Below are 20847 nucleotides of genomic sequence, written 5' to 3' on the forward strand. Positions count from 1 at the left end.
ATTTTCTACTTTCATTGCCAGGTTTTGCTTTTTGTAGATCCCTTATAGACGCTGAGATATTTCCTTTGGAATAAAATGTTGACTTTTTCTCCAAATAAAGTTTTTGCTCATTCCGACCCCTAAATATTATCCGACCATCATCAAAATCAATAGGCTTCTTCCTCTGTGAGACCCTCATTAACCCTCGAAATTTCGTGACGATCCGATCAAAATTGCGCCCAGTAGCGTGATTTCCAAAAAATGGAAAAATGGGATGTATTATCGAATATTGCGATATCTCAGTTATTTGGTCACCTACGCCGACCTATTTGGCATCATTGTAAAGATGGGATCTTTTACTTTCATAGTAAGGCTTTGTTTTTTGGTTGTATCCAACCAAAGCTGTGATATTCGTCATTATAACTAAAATCGAAAAAATTAAAATTTGGGTTTAATTTGCGACTATTGTGATATCTTCGTTGTTTGATCACCCACGAGAACCTACTTTACATTGTTAGAAAGGTGATATTTTCTACTTTCATTGTCAGGTTTTGCTTTTTGTATACTCCTTATACAAGCTGAGATATTCGCTTTGGAAAAAAACGTTGTCTTTTTATCCAAATAAGTTTTTTGCCCATTCCGAACCCTAAATATTATTCGACCCTCACCAAAATCTATAGGCTTCTTCCCCATTAACTCTCAAAATTTCGCGACGATCCGATCGAAATTGCGGCCTGTAGCGTGATTTCCAAAAAAATGGAAAAATGGGATGAATTACCGACTATTGTGATATCTCCGCTATTTGGTCACCTACGACGACCTAGTTTGCACCGTTGTAAAGGTGGAATCTTCTACTTTCATAGTCAGGCTTTGCTTTTGGAAAGTCCCCAGCCAAAGCTGTGATATTCGTCATTATAACAAAAATCGCAAGCATGAAAATTTGGGGTTTATTTGCGACTATTGTGATATCTTTGTTATTTGATCACCTACAAGAACCTACTTTACATCATTAGAAAGGTGATATTTTCTACTTTCATTGTCAGGTTTTGCTTTTGGTATACTCCATATAGAAGCTGAGATGTTCGCTTTGCAAAAAAACGTTGTCTTTTTATCCACATAAGTTTTTTTGCCAATTCCGACCCCTAAATATTATCCGACCATCACCAAAATCAATAGGCTTCTTCCCCTCCGGGACCCCCATCAACACCCAAAATTTCGTGACGATCCGATCAAAATTGCGACCTGTAGCGTGATTACAAGGTTTAGATGGACAGACGGACAGACTGACGGACGGACGGACACACATAGCCAGATCGACTCAGCTCGTCGAGACATTCATTTTGATATATATAAGTATGGGTCTACGACCATTATTTCGATGCGTTACAAACTTTTTGGCCAAAACCAACTTATAATACCCTTCCCACATAGTGGTGTTGGGTATAAAAATACGAATCTTGTTTTGACCTCTGCAGAAAACTTGTATGTAGATAAGAGCAAGAAGAACATATTTTGAGGTATAACAAACTAGAAAAACTGCTCTTATTGCTTCAAATTTTATAATACATATATCTAAAAATTCCATCATTTGTATATATTCAACAGCGTATCTCTAAAATTATTAAATTTTTCTTAATGTTATCTTTGGGAAAAATAATCGCTGGAAAGTAACGCACAACTCTACAGAATATTTTTTATTGTAAAATGTCTCTATTATGTTGTTTCTAGCATACTTTTTAACGACAATTTAATAAATACTTCTACAATGCCTTGAAATCCCCAATATAGGAATAAACAGCCTGTGTGAACATTGTTTCAAAAATGTTTTGTAGAAGGTATGATATGAAATACCGCTTAAATCACATTAAAGAAGTATTTTAGAGTTTTAGAATGTTTTGAAGAATTGCAGGGCACATTATTTGGACAATTTTGCGAAAGGTTACTTGGTTCAACTCCCAACAGTTAAGCTGCTACTGATCCGATTTCCCGAAATTATGTAAACTTTTCTATATTTGAACGATTTTGATGCTCTAGATGAAGTTTTTCCTAGTTCGTCTGTTTGACATATAAGTTCTACTACTTCAGTCCTGCAATATTGCTGAAGATTGCAATGCAAAATTCTCATTAGTTTCTGAGATAAAGGCCCGATCATTGAAAAAAGGCTCGTTTTAGCCCGGTTTAGATGAGGCCATAAAATCCAAACCCGTCTAGGGTTTTTGTAGTCTCAATATGTACTTTCAGAAAATAGCCACTAAAAGTTGTTTGCATTTCCAGTGTCGGACAGTGTTCTAATTAATTTAGAATTTGTGGGACTCGGTGGTTTTCAAATGTTATTTTGCTGGATTTTATAATATGCCTTGGTCTTTTTGTCAGTAGTATTAGTATTTTTGTTAGTATTATTGTTGATATATCACGTCCTTTTTTCAAATTATGCAAAGAGATTGCATTTTCATTGTTCAAACTGATACTACAAGCATCTGATCTTGTTTAAATTAACACGCTTCGAACAAGGAAAAAATAAAAATATTAATTTAAAGCCGCTGAATTTGTGGACCACCGACCGCATGTAGTTACAATCTGTAATTAAGAAATCTCAATTATTAAGAAAAACAGAAAATACCAAACAAACAACAACAATTACAATAATTATTTCATAACGTGACATGATCGTCAAGATAGCTGTACTGCAAGAGGAGGAGGTGATAGCGCTCCAAGAAAAGAATAACTTAAAACAAGATCATTACAAATACAATGTATGGAATTTTATTAACTTCCCCGGCTTGTGTAACCATTCATCCGTGGATTCTGAATCCATCGATTCCATTGGGGACGGAAATAATTTAGCTTGGCATTGTTTTCATTTACAATTCAATTGAATTGTAATTGTTAACGAATGTTGGACTCTTTAATAATGAAGACGACGTTGATCATCATCATCATCATCATCATCATGACCAACGTCATGATGATTGGCATCAATGCTGTCTGTCTGTGATAGTTGAATGAACGCCCTCTGAAAACCGGGCAATTAATTCAGTTTAATTCATTAACAAACTGATCGAAGATGAGCTAAAGCGAGCAAGAAAAAATGTCGCAGATGAAAAATGTCTGCTGATGGTGGTAAATTGTTGTTATTTAATTGTCAATAATTGTGGAGACCCCATGTCTCGGATGCTAATGGTGATAAATGAATTAATTCGTTGATAAAATATTAAATTTATTTTTGTTGTTTCGCTGTTTTGTTTTCTATTTCACCAATTTATGAGCAATAAACAAAATATAGTTGTTTTTTATTCGAACATATGGGCAAATGGAATGTGTGTTAATTTTAAAAAGTAAAACAATTTTCATAGACTGCACAGCACTATTTTAGATGTTTATTAATGCGTATATCGGCTAAACATAATAAAATTATATAGGCCTAGAACACTTTATTTCTGTTCATCCAAGAATTTCAATTTAAATTTCAAAATAAATTATTAAGATTAATGCGATATCAAGATTTAAATGCGACATCACAATAATACAAAATTATTTCCCACGAACTTAACATAGAGGGCAAGGAGAGGCTTCATTCTCATTGATATGGAAACTTTCTGTTAACCCCGAGTCCAAAAGGTGCGTCTGTGTAAGCCAACATTGCGCTGACTGGTTTTAACCACCGTTCAAAATGTTCACGACGTTTGTCCAGGGTATCGAACCCAGACACGGAGAATAAAATTGGAGAATAAAATATAGCGTTGTCACCAGGGTTTCGGAGTCGAGCAATTTTGCTGGAATCGGAGTCTGAGTCAAAAAAAAAAAACTCTACTCCGACTCAGGGCAATTTTTTTCTACAGTATAGAAATATTACATTAAATTCGGGACACCAAAATTTTTTTTCAAAAATCCTTATTCATTTTAAAAGAGAGCTATATAAAAACAATTAAAAAAGTATCAGTCGGCTTTGCCGACAGAGATATACCCTCAGCCTGTGTGGATTGAAATACTTTTTCAAAAATTTGGGCGTATGAACCGACAAAATATGGATAGGATTAAAGCTCAAAAATTTGCGGAGATATCGATAGATAGGACTTGTTTACCTTACTCGCCTACGAAGAACATAATATCACTGTAAACAGGGCCACTAGGAAAACCTTCGGTAAAAATGTCCAAAGGATCCCCGAACAGACCATTAACCACACAAAAATATTGAACATTGGACTGGACAGATAGGGCCAACATTTCAACATAAACTAACTTTCAACAATATTTAGAGATCCAAAGTCTGGACTAAATACTTTGCTACGCCTATAACATATCGTGCGTACCATTTTAGCGAACATTTTGTGGGGGAGGTACCTGAAGGAGTGGATCTATAAGCACCATCTTCGAATTTCATCTAATATTCGAAGAAATATTACGATATCCAAAGGGTATACGAACGCAGTATTCGGTTCGAGATCTCCAGCCAATGCATATGGTGCCATAGGGGTTTTTTACAACTTTCTGGCTGTTTTCTCAAGGAGTATGGATTTACCCCTAAAAACACTTATACTGTCGTAATTGAGGCAGCGAATGCGATTCGAGAGCTGCTCCTAAACTGAACTTCTCCGAAATTTTGATTGGGAATTACCCGAAGGAGTGGAGCGATTGGGGTCTAAAACCATTATTTCGATGAGACACATTTTGTCCGTAAAAAAGTATATACCCTCGTTAGCTTAAATGCTGAGGATATAAAAATTATGTATTAAGGAGGATTTCAGAATTTTGTGGTCTTTTAGACATTACATCTTGCCGACAAAAATGTGGATTAGCATTAATGCCCAAAAGTGTTGCGGAGGAGGTACATGAAGGAATAGATCGACATAGCCCATTTTGGAAGTGGGTCTTATTTCAGGAATCATTTATTTTCGATATACAATGTATATCGCACCCACTGGTCATTTCTGTTGGACACCGTATAACTTAGAGCGTTTAGACCACTATGTCAGGAAGTATGGACTTGTCCACGAAAAACATAATTTCGCTGTAAACCACAACGAGTAGAATGGGTAGAAATTTCCAAAGGATATTCAAACACTTCGAACACTTAAACAAACATGTTAAACTTTTGTGAGGAAGGTACCCTAAGGAGGAGACCGAATATCACGAGATCCATAGTTAGGACCAAATCGATTGATCCGTTCGAGAGTTATATGGCGCTCCAACTTTCTCAGGAAGTATGACCCTGAAAAAACTTGCACCGTCGTAATGGTGGAAGCGAATACTAGTTACTACAACACTAATCTATAGCGAAGGATAAAATTGGTTACAACGAGAAAACGGAACGGAAAGTATGGATGTCAGAAAACACATGGAATTTAATCAACGAGCGTAATAACATGAAAATTCAAAAAAATACCAACCCCACTTTTCAATCAAGTTACTCATCTTTAGCGAAAAGAGTTAAAAGAGCTGCGAGAAATGACAAAAGGAAATATTTGGAGTTAATGGCTAGCGATGCAGAAGCAGCGGCAGGTGCAAATAATATGAAAGAATTATTAATCATATTTCCAATAAAACCGGAAGCCGATCCCATGCCATAAAAGAAAAAAAATGGTATTCTTTTGACAGACACTGCTGAACAAACACGACAACACAAACAACACTTTATGGAAATAAGTAACTGTGGAAACGCGATTAATGCAGAAGCCCCTATGTCGCCAATCGAGGACGCTATAGTGGATAATCGAATATCAACAGAACATCCGAGCGTAGAAGAGATCGCTAGTGTAATCACAAAGTTAAAAACTAACAAATCGCCAGGGGAAGATGGGATACCCCCGGAACTTCTACAGGCCAACCCAATCGCTTCGGCTGAATTATTATTCCCTCATATACTCGAGGCATGGTCCAACGAAACATTTCCCAGCCAGTGGACAAACGGCGCCATTATAAAACTGCACAAAAAAATGATCGCAAAGACTGTAACAATTGGAGAGGCATCACGCTGCTTAATACAGTCTACAAAATAGTAGCCACAATCATAAACAACAGGCTACACTGGGTGGAAGAATCGCTACGCGACGAACAAGCTGGGTTCAGACCACATCGTAATTGTGTGGACCAGACAAATACATTGCGCATTATTATTGAACAGTCGGTTGAATGGAGATCCCCTCTTTATTTGGTATTCGTCGACTTCAAAAAAGCATTTGACTCTTTACGGCGAAGTGCAATTTGGTCGGCATTAAAGAAAAAGAGGGTACCACAGAAAATAATAAACATTATACAAGCTATGTATACAAACAATAAATTACATGTGCGTCACAACGGAACCACAAGTGATATATTTGAAACAAATACAGGTGTTAAACAAGGTTGTCCGTTATCCCCACTCCTATTCGCCGTAACATTGGATCAAATCATGCTACAACTTGAAACGAAGAAAAGGGGAATCGTCTGGAATTTGCACCGAAAATTAGAGGATCTTGACTTCGCAGATGACATCTGCTTATTATCGCACAAATTCACCGATATGCAAGAAAAACTCAATGAGCTCGTCGAACTGGCCAAAAATGTGGGTCTAGAAATCAACATAGACAAGACAAAAGCAATGCGAGTAAATAACACCACAAATATGCATATTCACATTGAAAACCAACAAATTGAATACGTATCGGTTTTTTGTTACCTTGGTAGCGTAATGGCAGAGGATGGAGGAATCGATGATGATTTAAAAAACCGACTCAACAAAGCGCGCGCCGCTTTCGGTCGGCTAAAGAAAATATGGCGATCAACACAAATTTCAATGAAGACCAAATTACGAATTTTTAACGCGTGTGTAAAATCCACCCTACTTTATGGTAGCGAAACATGGAAGACTACGTCACATATAATCCAAAGACTTCAGACATTCGTGAACAGATGCCTTCGGATAATTTGTCGCATATTCTGGCCAAACCGAATCACAAACACTGATCAATGGATAATGACAAACGAGGAACCGATAATCCGCCAAATAACAAGAAGAAAATGGAAATGTATAGGCCATACACTACGGAAGCCACAGTACAGCATAGCTAGAATGGCCTTGGAATGGAACCCACAAGGTAGCAGACGTCCTGGGCGACCAAAAAACACGTGGCGAAGAACGGTCCTACATGAAATCCAAAAGCAAAATACAAACTTAGATAATTTAAAACATATTTGTAACGATAAAGTAAGATGGAATTCTTTTGTAGAAGCCCTATGTTCCCAAGTGGAATAAATAAAGGATAAAAAAAAAAAAATCTAAGCGATTCGTGTGCAGGCCTTAGACTGAACTTATCCGAGATTTTGTGTGGGAGGTACCCGAAGGAGTGGACCGTGATCTATGCCTGGTAGAAATTTCACGATGTGCGAAGTATGGACCAATTCGGTTACTCCCTTCAAGAGTTATTGTGCGCACAATTTTTCCGACAATTTTTGAACTTTTGTGGGAGAGTTACCTGAAGGAGTGGACCTAAATAACTCATCTTCGAGCCTAAACTTAGTTTGGACAAAATATTACGAAGACCAAATGTTGGACCAAATCGGTTCATCCGTTCAAGTTATCGTGCGCTACAGCCAGCCAGACAGACAGACTGACGGACATTGCTAAATCAACTCCAAATTGTCTGAAACGGATTTCGTCCAAACATACCTGGGGTCTAAACCCAATATTTCGATGAGGCACATTTTGCCCGTATGAAAGTCTATATCCCATCGTTAGCATAAATGATGAGGGTATAAAAATAGATCGAGTTCGAATATGGACTATAACGGTCCACTACCGCGGGTACCTCCTACACCAAATTTCTAAAAAGTGACGTTTAAGATGTCCTCTCGAATCGTTTTGAAATATTTGCAACAGCCTGGTTTTTTCAGCCTCTATTACGACGGTACTTATTTTTTTTTCAGGGCAACTCCATACTTCCTGAGAAAATGGTCCGAAAGCTGTAATAAACGTTATGAGGCTGGACCGCACTTGTTTTATAAAAAGTACTGAAAGCACATAGGGATGAAAAAATATATATTAAAAATCAAAAATAAGTATAATCTACCTCATTTCTTGGGGTCCATTGTAAAACCAAGCTATTCATTGAGGATTTTAAATTTATCAACAGCTTTTGTCGGCAACCTCTCCCTAAACAACGAACTGCTGTTTAGGATTTATTATAAAAGATAATAAAATGGTAAATTCGAATTTTCCCACTTTTTGACACTTATATGTTTTTAGTTTTTCATGGCCGATGGACCATTGAACATCACTGAAAATTTCAGGAAAAACTGTTCGGTAGTTTTGTAGGCATAACATTTTTAAAAAAATAGGCGATTTCAAGTCTTTGGTTCCCAAATAAGTTCGTAAGGTCGGAGAAACAACCACCATTGTCTCGCAAATTCATTTTCAAACCGATACATTCGTTATTAATGCAAATATAGCTTTTTTTTAATATGGCATAGGGGGTGGTACCCCGCTCCCTCCGAAATTCAACAGAATATGCAATCTATTTTCAGGGGGTGGCATCCCTGTACATTCGCTGATAATTTTATGAAAATCGGTTCAGTAATTTTCTAGTTATAACATATTGAAGCGGATCATACATTTAAAATATTTGACTTCAACGGTTAAAAATGCAACCATGTAAATATTTTGTAAATATTACCATAATATTTCATCTTTGATCTCAATACCTTTTGTATACAACTAATACTAGTTGAGTTACTCGCTTCTCATGTTGAGTACTTAAACGAAACCAAATTTCAATAAAGTCGCTCTCATTCGTTTAGCAAACATTGAAAGCTTATATGCTATCACGCTTTCCCAAGTTGATGGATACAGATTTTTAAGCTGGAAATAATAGCTAAATATAGAGTCAAGTATAATTTTAATTAATTTTGTTGCTGTTTTGTTCTTCTTTAATATTTAAAAAGTCATCATTTGATTATTATTTATAAAGATTTTGAAAGTTTTCCTGGAGTGGAGCTACCTCCGACCTATGTCGAGTTTTTACAATTAAATTAATAATCAACTTGGATCCCCCATTGTTGATTTCTGTATATCGTGTGTCATATTTCGCCACATCTTAAATATAATCGGCATCTTAAAAGACTTCTATAAATTAACTATTGCAGGTGTATCAGGTACTGATTCATTAGGCAGCACACTATTTCAAATACAGCACCGACTTCTGTTTTATACATTTTTCTAACAAACTAATCATAAAATTACGTTTCAAAAAAATTACAAATGGATGCGAGAAATCTGATTATAAAAACAAACAACATTCTAAAAATAAATGGGCCCGGTAAATTTCCACTTTAAAACAGTCGGTTGGCTGATACTGGAACCGTGACAATGTTATGTAAAAAGGGAAATAAAATTAAATAAAATAAATGAAACATCAAGTGTCAATTGTTGGCACTGTCATTATCAATTAATTGTGTTTTGATTTATATTGCGTTTCATTAGCACAAATCGCTACCTGCGCCCGCCCCCACATGGATGGGCCAGTGCAGTAACATTTAAATTCTTAGCACATGTTTCGGCACTCATAAAAGAGTTCAATACAAGTCCATTAAACTGCCTGATCAGAATTCAATCAATATAAAGGAGGAATGATTTTTTGACATATGTGTGTATTTAAAATTGAAAAAAAAACGTATTGAATGAAACATGTGTGCCAATTTAAGATGTTTTGGGATTTATTTTAATGGAGAATTTGTGTATTCTCCTTTGAAATGAAATCATAATAACAACAAGTTTTGGAAGTTTTCAAAGTTTATACGATTTTATTTTTCATTACTATTTTCTAAAAATAACTTACCGATTTCAGAATCTAATTTATATATTTAAATAAAATTAGATTTCATTGATTGACCTTCAGTGGTGTTAAATTGGCATTTAGTTAATTTGTTGATTTACTGTCAGATATTGCAAATAATGACATTTTTATGACATCATTATCACCAATTGCGATAAGAATTTAAATCGTTAAAATGTCAATTGGATTTAGAAGAAAATAAATTGCTCATGAATTAGAAAAACACTCTACTTTATTATACATCGGATTTTAATAAGATGATAATGAAAATTCCAAATTTCTTCGAATGACCCTAGGAACCGGTTTTTAATAGTCCGGGCCTATTTTTAAAATAATAAAATATTAAGCATATCTGTTTAAATACGCCTACAGTATTTCTGGGAATCATAGAGGTGCAATATCAAGCATATTTTTCTAGAAGGCCTTCTTAACTATTTACTCACATCCTCGTGTGGCTATTACTGAGCATTTGTTCTTAATGCCGAACTTAGTACAAATTCCCAATCGTATCAATTTGTTTGCTACTTCTATAGTTTACAATTCGAGGTTACCTCCTCGGCTTGACTTTTCAACCGAAGTTTTGATCATTCTTGTATCATCAGGTTTGCTTTCGAATGAGTTTTGAACTGAACATTGTTGCCGTAAGCCGAACTAATAGTAGATTTCCAATCTTTTCATTCTGTTGTTAAGATAAAAACAAGTCTTTGCCGACAGAGACTTACGCTCAGCCTGTGTGAATTGAAACTTCCATTTATTGGCAATATCGAGTCTAGTACCGGCTACGCAGATTTCGTGGCCCTTATTGGAAGTGCGAACTTGCCGACAAAAAATATATTTGGTTTGAAGCTCAAAAGTGTTGCGGAGCATGTACTTGAAGGAATGGTCCGACATAGTCCATTTTCAAGGTGGATCTTATTTTGGGAGTCATTTCTTTTCGATAGATATTGTGCCCACCAGCCATTTCAGTTGATCATCGTATAACTTAGAGGTTTTGGACCACTTTGTTAGGAAGCATGGACTTGCCCACGATGTGCAAGTATGGTCAAATTTTCCAAAGGATCTTAGAACAGGTTGTAAACTGCCATAAACAATAATGTAGAACTTTTATGGGGAGGTACCCTAAGAAAAAGACCGATATTGACCATTTCTGAAGTAAAACTACATTTGAACAAAATGTTAGGAGATCCAAAGTTCAACAGATATACTTGCTCCGTTCAACAGATATAGCACATACTATTTTAGTGACTTTTTAACTTTTGGGGGAGGTACCGGGAAGTGCGCACCGACAGTGCCCATCTTCAAACTTAAACTAAGTTTGGGCAAAATTTTACGAAGGCCAAATTTAGGACCTATTCAGCAGAACACATTTTACAATAGTGGTTTTTACAACTTTCGGGCTATTTTCTCAGGAAGTATGGACTTGTACCGCCGTAATTGGGGCAGCGAATATAAGTCAAATCAAAAATCAAAGCGATTTGAAAGCTGACCTTAAACTGCATTTGCCGACATTTTGTGGCATGGTACCTGAAGGAGTTGACATATCGACGCCTCCAAACAATAGTATGCTAAGTCGACTTAGCATGTTTTCAAGTTCTTTACATTTTTATATTTAACGTCCTTTTACTTAAATTCGGTCAAATTTTGGTAATGATCGGACAATCCGAACAGAAGTTATAAACAAATATTTCCTTAGCATAGTACTGAAGTTCAAAGAAATTTCCAAACTTTAAGAGCTTGTCCTGCAAAACTCGCTTTTCAGAATTAGCAAACTATTATTTGGAGGTGTCGAACGTCCTTTAACTTAAATTCTGTCTAATTTTGGTAATGATCGGTCAATCCGAACAGAAGTTATAAACAAATATTTCCTTAGCTTGGAACTGAAGTTCAAAAAAATGTCCAAACTTTAAGAGCTTCTCCTGCAAAACTCACCTTTTAGACTTAGCACACTATTATTTGGAGGTGTCGATATATAGTCCATAGTCGAACCTAATAGAAATATTACGATCTGCAAAGTATGGATCAAATCGGTTACTGCCTTTGCAATATCTTTCTGAAAAGTGTTGACCTTTTGTGGGGAAGGTACCTAAAGGAATGGACCCATATAGCTCATCTTCGGACTTTAAATAAGTTTTGACAAAATATCGGCTAATCTGTCCGAGAGTTATTCTGCGCTTCAACCACTAAACATGGTGCCATAGGGGGTTTTTATAGCTTTCGTGCTTTTTTCTCAGGAAGTATGGACTTTCCCCTGATAAAACTTACACCGTCGTAATGGGGGCAGCAAATATAAGTTGCTACAACAAAAATCAAAGCGATTCGAGAGCAGGTTCTAAACTGAACTTTTCCGAAATTTTGTGTGGGAGGCACCCGAAGGAGTGGACCGATATGGTCCATATTAGAACTTGATCTATGTCTGGTAGAAATGTTACGATGTGCAAAGTATTGACCAAATCGGTAACTTCCTTCAAGAGTAATCGTGCGCACAAATTTTCCGAACATTTTGGAACTTTTGTGGGGAAGGTACCTAATGATGGACCTATAAGGCTCATCTTTGAGCTTAAACTAAGTTCGGACAAGTTTGGATATAGCCCCCATAGAACGGTACCACCCGATTATCGGTATTTTGAAGGTTTTAGCCTCACTATCAAACCGAAATGGATGAAATTTGGTACTTAGTCTTCATTGGGGGTATAAAACCTTCCCCAGAAATGTGTCGGCATAGGTCCACGCCTTCATATAGCCCTCATGGAACGCTACCTCCCGATTTTCGGTTTTTTTAAGGTTATGGCCTCAACATTCCGCCAAAATGGATTAAAATTGGCATTTGGTTTCCATTTGGGGTATTAAACGTTCCATATGAAATTTTTCGGTACAGGTCCACGCCTTAATATAGCCCCCATAGAACGGTACTTCCCTATTTCCGGTATTTTGAAGGTTGTGGCCTCAATATTCCTCAGAAATGGCTGAAATTTGCTACTTAGTCTTCGTTGGGGGTATACTACTTTCCTCCAGAAATTTGTCGGAACATATCCACGCTTTAGTATAGCCGCATAGAACGGTACCACCCGATTTTCGGTATTTTGAAGGTTTTAGCCTCATTATCACACCGAAATAGCTGAAATTTGGTACTTAGTCTTCGTTGTGGATATAAAACTTTCTCCCCGAAATTTGTCGGTATAGGTCCACGAAGGTTGTGAGCACAGCAGCCTCCCAAAATGCCTGAAATTTTCTTGCTGACTGTAACTCGTCTGTATAGGTCCACGTTTCGGTGTAGCCCCCATAGAACGGTACCTCCGGATTTTCGTAATTCGGAAGGTTGACACGTTTGTAATTTAGTCTTCCATGGGGTTATAAAATATTCCAGAGGAGAATTATCACTATAGGTCCGCGGGTTCCTATATCCCCCATAAAAGCGTACCTCTTTATTTTCGGTATTTTGAAAGTTTTTTCCGAAATATCGGAAATTTGGTATTTAGTCTTCTGTGAGTCTAAAAACTTTCCGCCAGAAATTTGTAGGTATAGATCGACGTTTTGATATAGCCCCCATGGAACGGTTCTTCCCGAATTTCGGTATTTTGAAGGTTAGTCACATTGTTTTACCGACCTTGCTGAAATTTGGTATTTACTCTTCTTCGTAAACGAAAGGAAAGTAATTGTTCCATTTTACTTCAACACAACTCGTGGTGGAGGGTATAACAAGTTCGGCCTGCTCGAACTTAACGCCGTTCTTACTTGTTTCTTTTTACAAGTGCGACTTTTTATAATTTATTTCATTCAGTTTTTCTTTTATTAAAGTGTGTTATGTATTTCTTTGGAGTTTTGTATGTACCTATGTGTCTTTGTTGTTTTGCCTTTTTTTCTATGCTCTTCAATAAAAAACACCACCATTTATAAATGTGTATATATGTTAGAAATAGCCAGTGAGCGCTTGCTGAGAGCAAGTGAGCATACATTTCAATGTGTTTCACATTGACATTTACGCTCCCTTGCTCTCAGAAAGCGGCCAGTGGACATGTGTTTTTTTTTTTTTTTTTTTTGTGGCTTTTGGGTTTATATTCGTTTGCACCCAAACATATATTTGTTTGCATAACCCAAACATATGTTATGTTTGTAATTGCTTGCAAACAAATATATGTTTGCTACAAGATATGTTTGGGACATATGTTAGAGAGACCATTTTTTCTGTGTGTAGGCAAAACAATATTCATAACTTCTTCAATATTGGAACTAGTATTACTAAACAAATTTAATTCCATTTGGTAGTGGGATATGAATATAAGGAAAATAAAGGAAATCAAAAACCACCTTTAGAAAAAGTATCCGATTTCACTCAGAAATCCCCAAAAATATAGTTGAATTCTTTGCTCTGTTTGCCAGATCGCCATGAAGGAACCTTATTATATTTAGCTTTGCAAACAGGTTTGAATATCATTCAGATGCAGTCGCAGAAGCAATTGGAGAATCTTATTCCGGACCTCTTATGATTTGCAGTGTATAGGTTTTTTTTCGGAAAACTTGTACATTTCGACATGTTTTGAGCAACGAATTGGCTGTTCTGGGCTTCATATTTGTTTAATTATTGTACTAAGTTGTTAACTGAGTCCATCCGAATTTTGTCACTGACCTCGAGCTCAAAGAAGAATTTCATTTATCAATTCGTTATTAATAGACATCGGATTTTAGCATGTTTTTTGTTTCTTATCCGATTGGACTCAAATTTTGGATCTAGGCGTTTTGAGGGTCAATTTTTCGATATTTGGGGTCATATCAAAAATATGCAAAAAATATGCAAAATATATGCAAAAAATATGCAAAATATATGCAAAAAATATGCAAAATATGCAAAAAATATGCTAAATATGCAAGTGTTTTTTTGACGAAAATCGTCAATTAAATTTGGAAAATCATCAAAAAAGCGTTCTAAATTAAGTTTTTTGTCGTTTAACATAGTTTTTTGCAGATTATTATGTTATTGAGACTCTCCAGATTTTCCGCCACAGCAATAAATCTGGACTAACAAGACTTAAATCAGTTTTCGCAAGGTGAGAAAATGTCAAATAACCCAGCATTCCTATTACAACATAAGTTGCTTCCTATACAAATGTAGATAGATAATGGAAAAATTTCAAAAACTCAATCAGAAATGTCAAAATCAACGTGTCCAAATATGGTGATAGTTTCTAATCGGCCAAAATTGTCTAGCAGAAAAACAAAGGAGCTAGAGTTAGTCATCGCTATTTTTGTTCAGATAAAATCGCATTTTTTGGTACTAAAGTACCATTTACGATTCCAGGTTCTGGAATATAACTATAATTAGAAGTATACGTTTTGAATACCCACATATTAGATTTGAATATATTTTATAGTTTTTAGTCCTTTATTCAGTATATACAGACATAAATTGGAAATTTTTGTTCTTTGTGGTCAAAAAGCTTCTTTGGAAAATTGCTCTAACTGCCGCTTTAATATTGATGACATGGTTTTAGTTTAATGCACTAAAAATACATAATTTTATAATAATGATCTATATTGTACGCATACAACCGCTTAATGCTCATTCCTCGGCGAAAAGTAATGCATTATTGTTATACCCATCCACGATGAATAATAAGCAAAATGAAGAACACCCAATGATTAGTGCAAAATGACATCACTTAGAAAAACCACACAATAGAGTAGTAGTGGTAAAATAAGTCAAAAACCTTGGAATTGTCTTTAAAATGGCAAAACCACTCACTCATATTTCTGCTAGAAAAGTATTTGGAATGTTGATAACACAGTCGAAAAGTCATAACCCTTTTGTATCCACAGTAGTTTAATTTATACCTGTCCGTGTACTCGATAATTTGTACTAATTATTACCAATGCTTCGAATTTTGCATTTGTTTAATGGAGAAGTTGGTGAAAAAATTGTTTCAGCAACATTTAGTAAAAATCATCGAGTACGAGGACAAACCTTTCATGACACATTAGTCTTGTTGTATAGGATATAAATATATTAAGAAAAATATTCGCCGCAATATTGTCATTAAAGTTGCCAAATGCACTATACGCCTAATAGGCAAAGATTTCAAGAAATATTAATTTTCAAAACGATGAAATTCCACATCTGTCTCTTGGTTTGCTTACATCCTGATGTAAACTTTAAAAACGTCATATTTCTAGCACTACTTTCACAATCTGATTGGCTTTTTCTGGAACAAATACGGGCAATGCCAATAAAAATGTCCGGATTGTCGAATAGAAAAATCTCACTATTTTTTACACGTAGAGCACTTTCATTTAAGTGTTCGGTATTAGCATTAAAATTTAAAAAAAAATATTATTATATAACTTCCACGAGTGATTTAATCATATAAAATAACTTATTTTCCTTACAATTCGTTAATCCGAACAATTTGATAATTCGGACCCCGCCGAAACCTGTGGTGTAGGGATTATAGCGAATGTACTGTATATATGGGAGCAATATCCAAATCTGAATCGATTCTTACCAAAATAGGGATCGCCCTAGGACCAAAAAATCCCCAATTTTTATGCGAATTGGTCTATAAATGTGACCTGTGCTTTGTTTTCAAAAAGACATGGTCAAATGGATAAGTGCGAATCTATGCAGATCATCAAAAGGAACTTTGGGTCTATTTCGTCTCATTTTGCATGTTGCAAACTCATTCACTAAGACATAATACGGTTAGGGTATTAAAATATAGTTATCAGTGCAATCATGAATAAAAATTCCGCGCAGAATTTGTTTCCTTTCCCCAATTTCACAATTTTTATTTCCATATTTATGCCCCAAAAGGGAATATTTTTGTCGATTCAACTAGAATACGCCATAATGAAGCGAATCAAGTAGTTTTCAACTTTTAACAAATATTGATTTTTAATGAATTTCACTTTTTAAAATTATTTTCCGTGTGGCAAATTCAGAGGGAAATATTCATGATGGCACCGTATATATTTTTTATACGTTATATGTTTTTAGTAAAATATGAAAGATTTTGTGTAATATTCAATATTTTCTTAGACTTAATTTCTAGCTCATTTGTTATTCTGTCAGACAATTTTGGCCGTGCAGAAACTATCAACATATTTGGATACGTACATTTTGACATTTTTGATTGAGTTTTTGAACAAATTTGTATTAGAAAGCAACTTATGTTGTAATAAGAAGGCTGGGTTATAGGAAATTTTCTAAGTCTTTTAGTCCAGATTTATTGCTGTAGCGGAATAATAATTAATTACATAATAATCTGCTAAGAAATCGACGTTTAAAGGCAACAAACTTCATTTAGAACACTTTCTGATGACTTTCCAAATTTAATTTGATGATTTTAGTTAAAAAAATTACTTGCATATTTTGCATATTTTTTGCATATTTTGCATATTTTTTGCATATTTTGCATATTTTTTGCATATTTTGTGCATATGCAAAATATGCAAATATGCAAAAAAATAAAAAGTATGAGCCTGTCATTGCATTCAGTTTTCTTCAAAACGAATTTTGGTCCAATCAGAATTTTCGTATCTTTATTAATAAAAAATATGCAAATATGCAAAATCCGATGTCTAGTTATTAAGGTCGAACAACTTCAAACAAAATCATTCGTCACTGATCTTCTATTTATTTCTAGCTTAAGGCCCTTGTATAGATACCAAATCATAACAGATATCACATGAATAAATTACTTAATCTCGAAAAAATACTATATAAAATTGCCATACATTGAAAACAAACCTGGAATTCGTTCATTATAGCCTGCCTCGACAAAAAATCTTTAATGATGATGAGCTTCTCATATGTCCCATTACTACTTAAATGCGTTGATTATTTTCAATGAATATGTCAAACAAATATAAATTGCACAATAAGTCTTAGTGGCGCTATCGAACTGATAACTAAACAAATATCTACTTAATTCATTATTTTCCATTCTTCCGCCCATCTTTCTCTTGTTTCCCTTTTTTGCATTACAACACTTACATTTGTATTGTCATATCAATTAACAACAAACATTGCAATAACAACAATTAATAATGCCTTCTATTAATTTCCCTCTCTCTCTCTCTGTGTTTTTCGTTGCAGGGCTTTTGTGGAAATTGTTGTGATAAACGTTTTTGCGGTTAAACGTCAAAATCGCTTGCATGCGCATTTGTTTTGATCGGCTGTGCTTCGCCAGAGAGAGGCCAGCCCCAACAGATAACAGTAGTGACAATAATGCTACTTTCCAGCGAAGGCCGGAACATCAACTTCACACCTATGCCGATATTGGCAAGCCAACTAACAATAGTTCCACACCAACAACTCCAGCAGCAACAACAACCTCAATCACAACAAATGCGAAAACAGCCACCGCTACCAGTGTCATTACCACAAGTCCTACCTGCACTTTTACAACAGCAAAGACAACAGTCACAACATTAGCACCTCACCACACAACAACAGCAACCTCAGCAACAGCCACCACATACACAACTGTTGCAAGATTGGGACCAACGGATGGTTCTTCTTCCATCAATGCCTTGGATCCACCAGCAACAAGAACAATTGTAGACAACAACACGAATAGAAATAATAAAAACAAAATAAATAATTTAGATTTAAAAGATCAAAGTCAGATCGCTTCGTTGAATTCCGCTCAGCAGCGTTTGGAAGCAACGAAGAAGACATCGCCAGCAGAAGAAAACAAAACACCCACGCCCAACGTCAATATTTTGGAAAAACAATCTTCGAACAACAAGGCGGAAACACATCCAGCCCAAAAACAACAACACGAAACACCTGACCAAGAAGATATTGCCAAAAAGCCCCATCAAAAAGAACAACAAACCATTAGTCAAGAAGGCAGCATAGCCGAGAACAAAATCAACAACAACAGCAACAGCGTCAACGATAGCGAACATCGGCAGTCGCCGCCATCATCACTAACCAACGGCAAAGCCGACGACGACTCATCTAGCGAGGCAGCAGACACATCAGCCAAAATGCAGCAAGAACCAAATGCCAACATCCAGTTCCAACCCGATCTGGGCCTCGTGAACAACAATAATTTGCAAGCGCTCGGTGGAACACTGATCGATAACGCGGGTGCCGCTATACGCTTATCATTGCCACTTAATCCCGCGGACGTGCTTACGCATACACTCATTTACGGTACCGTGCCCACGGGGGCTCAACAGCTAAACGCCGATCCAAATCTCCAGGCACGCAACTATTTACATCAACAGGAGTTACAGCTCCAACAACGCTATCAGCAACTGCAACAATTGCAGGCTCAAACACAGGGCCTCTTTGCCACAGCTCCATCCACCACACCCATAATTATACAACCCACCACAAGTGCCACACCCGGACAAGCAGTTTACGCCGCCACCACACCCACCGATTTTTGTACACAACAAAAACTCCTGGCCGCCCAGATGCAGGGTCTGTGCATTTCGGCGCCGAATGCCACGGCGACCACAGTCAGTGCGGGAACTGTTTTGGACCCAACCGCAGGCGGTGGTTTCAATATGCACAGCAGCAACAGTAGTTCATCATATGTGCCGGCCACACCTCAGGAGGAGCGTCTGTTACAGTGTATTCAGGCCAAGGATCTGAAAATACAGGAAATGCAACGAGCCCTCCAATACAAAGATAACGAAATAGCTGAACTTAAATCACATTTGGATAAGTTTCAGAGTGTTTTTCCGTTTTCGCGTAGCGGTGCCTCAACGCCGTGTGGTGGCGTGGGCAGTGTGGCAGGCGGTGGAGTTGCCGGGGCGGCAGCTATCATTGCTAGTGGTGTACGTAAATCTGGTCAATCATTTCAGCGTCAACGTGCTCAGGGTATATCAGCTGAGCCGCAAAGTGAATCGTCGGTGTTGTTGAGTAATGTCATATTTCCGAAATACGATAAGGATGACAAGTAAGTAGAAAATTCAAGTTTTTTTATTTTTAAATGTGAAATATGTATTGTATTCAACACAATGAGAGAAATTTCTCAAGAACTGAGAAAGAATCTGTATAAGATGAACCAGGACTTCCATGCAATTGAGCCGAATTTCGCCTTAAGGAGGTCTTCTATTCAATAGAAACCTCCTAAGGAGGTCTTCTGTTCAATAGAAGCCTCCTAAGGAGGTCTTCTATTCTATAGAAGCCTCCTAAGGAGGTCTTCTATTCTTTATAAACTTCCTAAGGAGGTCTTCTATTCTATAGAAGCCTCCAAAGGATGTCTTCTATTCTATAGAAGCATCCTAAGGATGTCTTCTATTCTATGGAAACCTCCTACGGAGGTCTTTTATTCTAAAGAAGCCTACTAAGGAGGTCTTTTATTCTATCGAAGCCTCCTAAGCAGGTCTTCTATTCTATAGAAGCCTCCTAAGGAGGTCTTCTATTCTATAGAAGCCACCTAAGGAGGTCTTTTATTCTATAGAAGCCTCCTAAGAAGGTCTTCTATTCTATAGAAGCCTCCTTAGGAGGTCTTCTATTCTTTAGAAGCCTCCGAAGGAGGTCTTCTATTCTATAGAAGCCTCCTAAGGAGGTCTTCTATTCTATAGTAGCCTCCTTATGAGGTCTTGTATTCTATAGAAGCCTCCTAAGGAGGTCGTCTATTCTATAGAAGCCTCCTAAGGAGGTCTTCTATTCTATAGAAGCCTCCTAAGGAGGTCTTCTATTCTATAGAAGCCTCCTAAGGAAGTCTTCTATTCTATAGAAGCCTCCTAAGGAGGTCTTCTATTCTATAGAAGCCTCCTAAGGAGGTCTTCTATTCTATAGAAGCCGCCTAAGGAGGTCTTCTATTCTATAGAAGCCTCCTAAGGAGGTCGTCTATTCTATAGAAGCCTCCTAAGGAGGTCTTCTATTCTATAGAAGCCTCCTACGGAAGTCTTTTATTCTATCGAAGCCTCCTACGGCAGTCTTTTATTCTATCGAAGCCTCCTACGGAAGTCTTTAATTCTATCGAAGCTTCCTACGGAAGTCTTTTATTCTATCGAAGCCTCCTAAGGTAGTCTTTTATTCTATCAAAGCCTCATAAGAAGCCTCCTAAGGAGGTCTTCTATTCTATAGAAGACTCCTAAGGAG

The 20847-nt window shown here is 36.5% G+C and overlaps 1 protein-coding gene across 9 annotated transcripts in view; it reads left to right on the forward strand.

Annotated features, from left to right (window-relative positions):
- for (cGMP-dependent protein kinase for) overlaps positions 1-20847 on the forward strand; it is a 246922-nt gene that overhangs the window by 97541 nt on the left and 128534 nt on the right. For all 9 annotated transcript variants that reach the window (XM_073964717.1, XM_073964710.1, XM_073964711.1 and 6 more), the window contains one exon: positions 17872-19693. In XM_073964717.1, coding sequence (XP_073820818.1) covers positions 17931-19693 — 1763 coding nt within the window. In that variant the 5' untranslated portion in view covers positions 17872-17930. The remainder of the gene's footprint in view (positions 1-17871; positions 19694-20847) is intronic.

The sequence above is a fragment of the Musca autumnalis genome, unplaced genomic scaffold, assembly GCF_047663935.1.
Source record: "Musca autumnalis isolate F117 unplaced genomic scaffold, ASM4766393v1 scaffold_2, whole genome shotgun sequence".
Lineage (NCBI taxonomy): Eukaryota > Metazoa > Arthropoda > Insecta > Diptera > Muscidae > Musca > Musca autumnalis.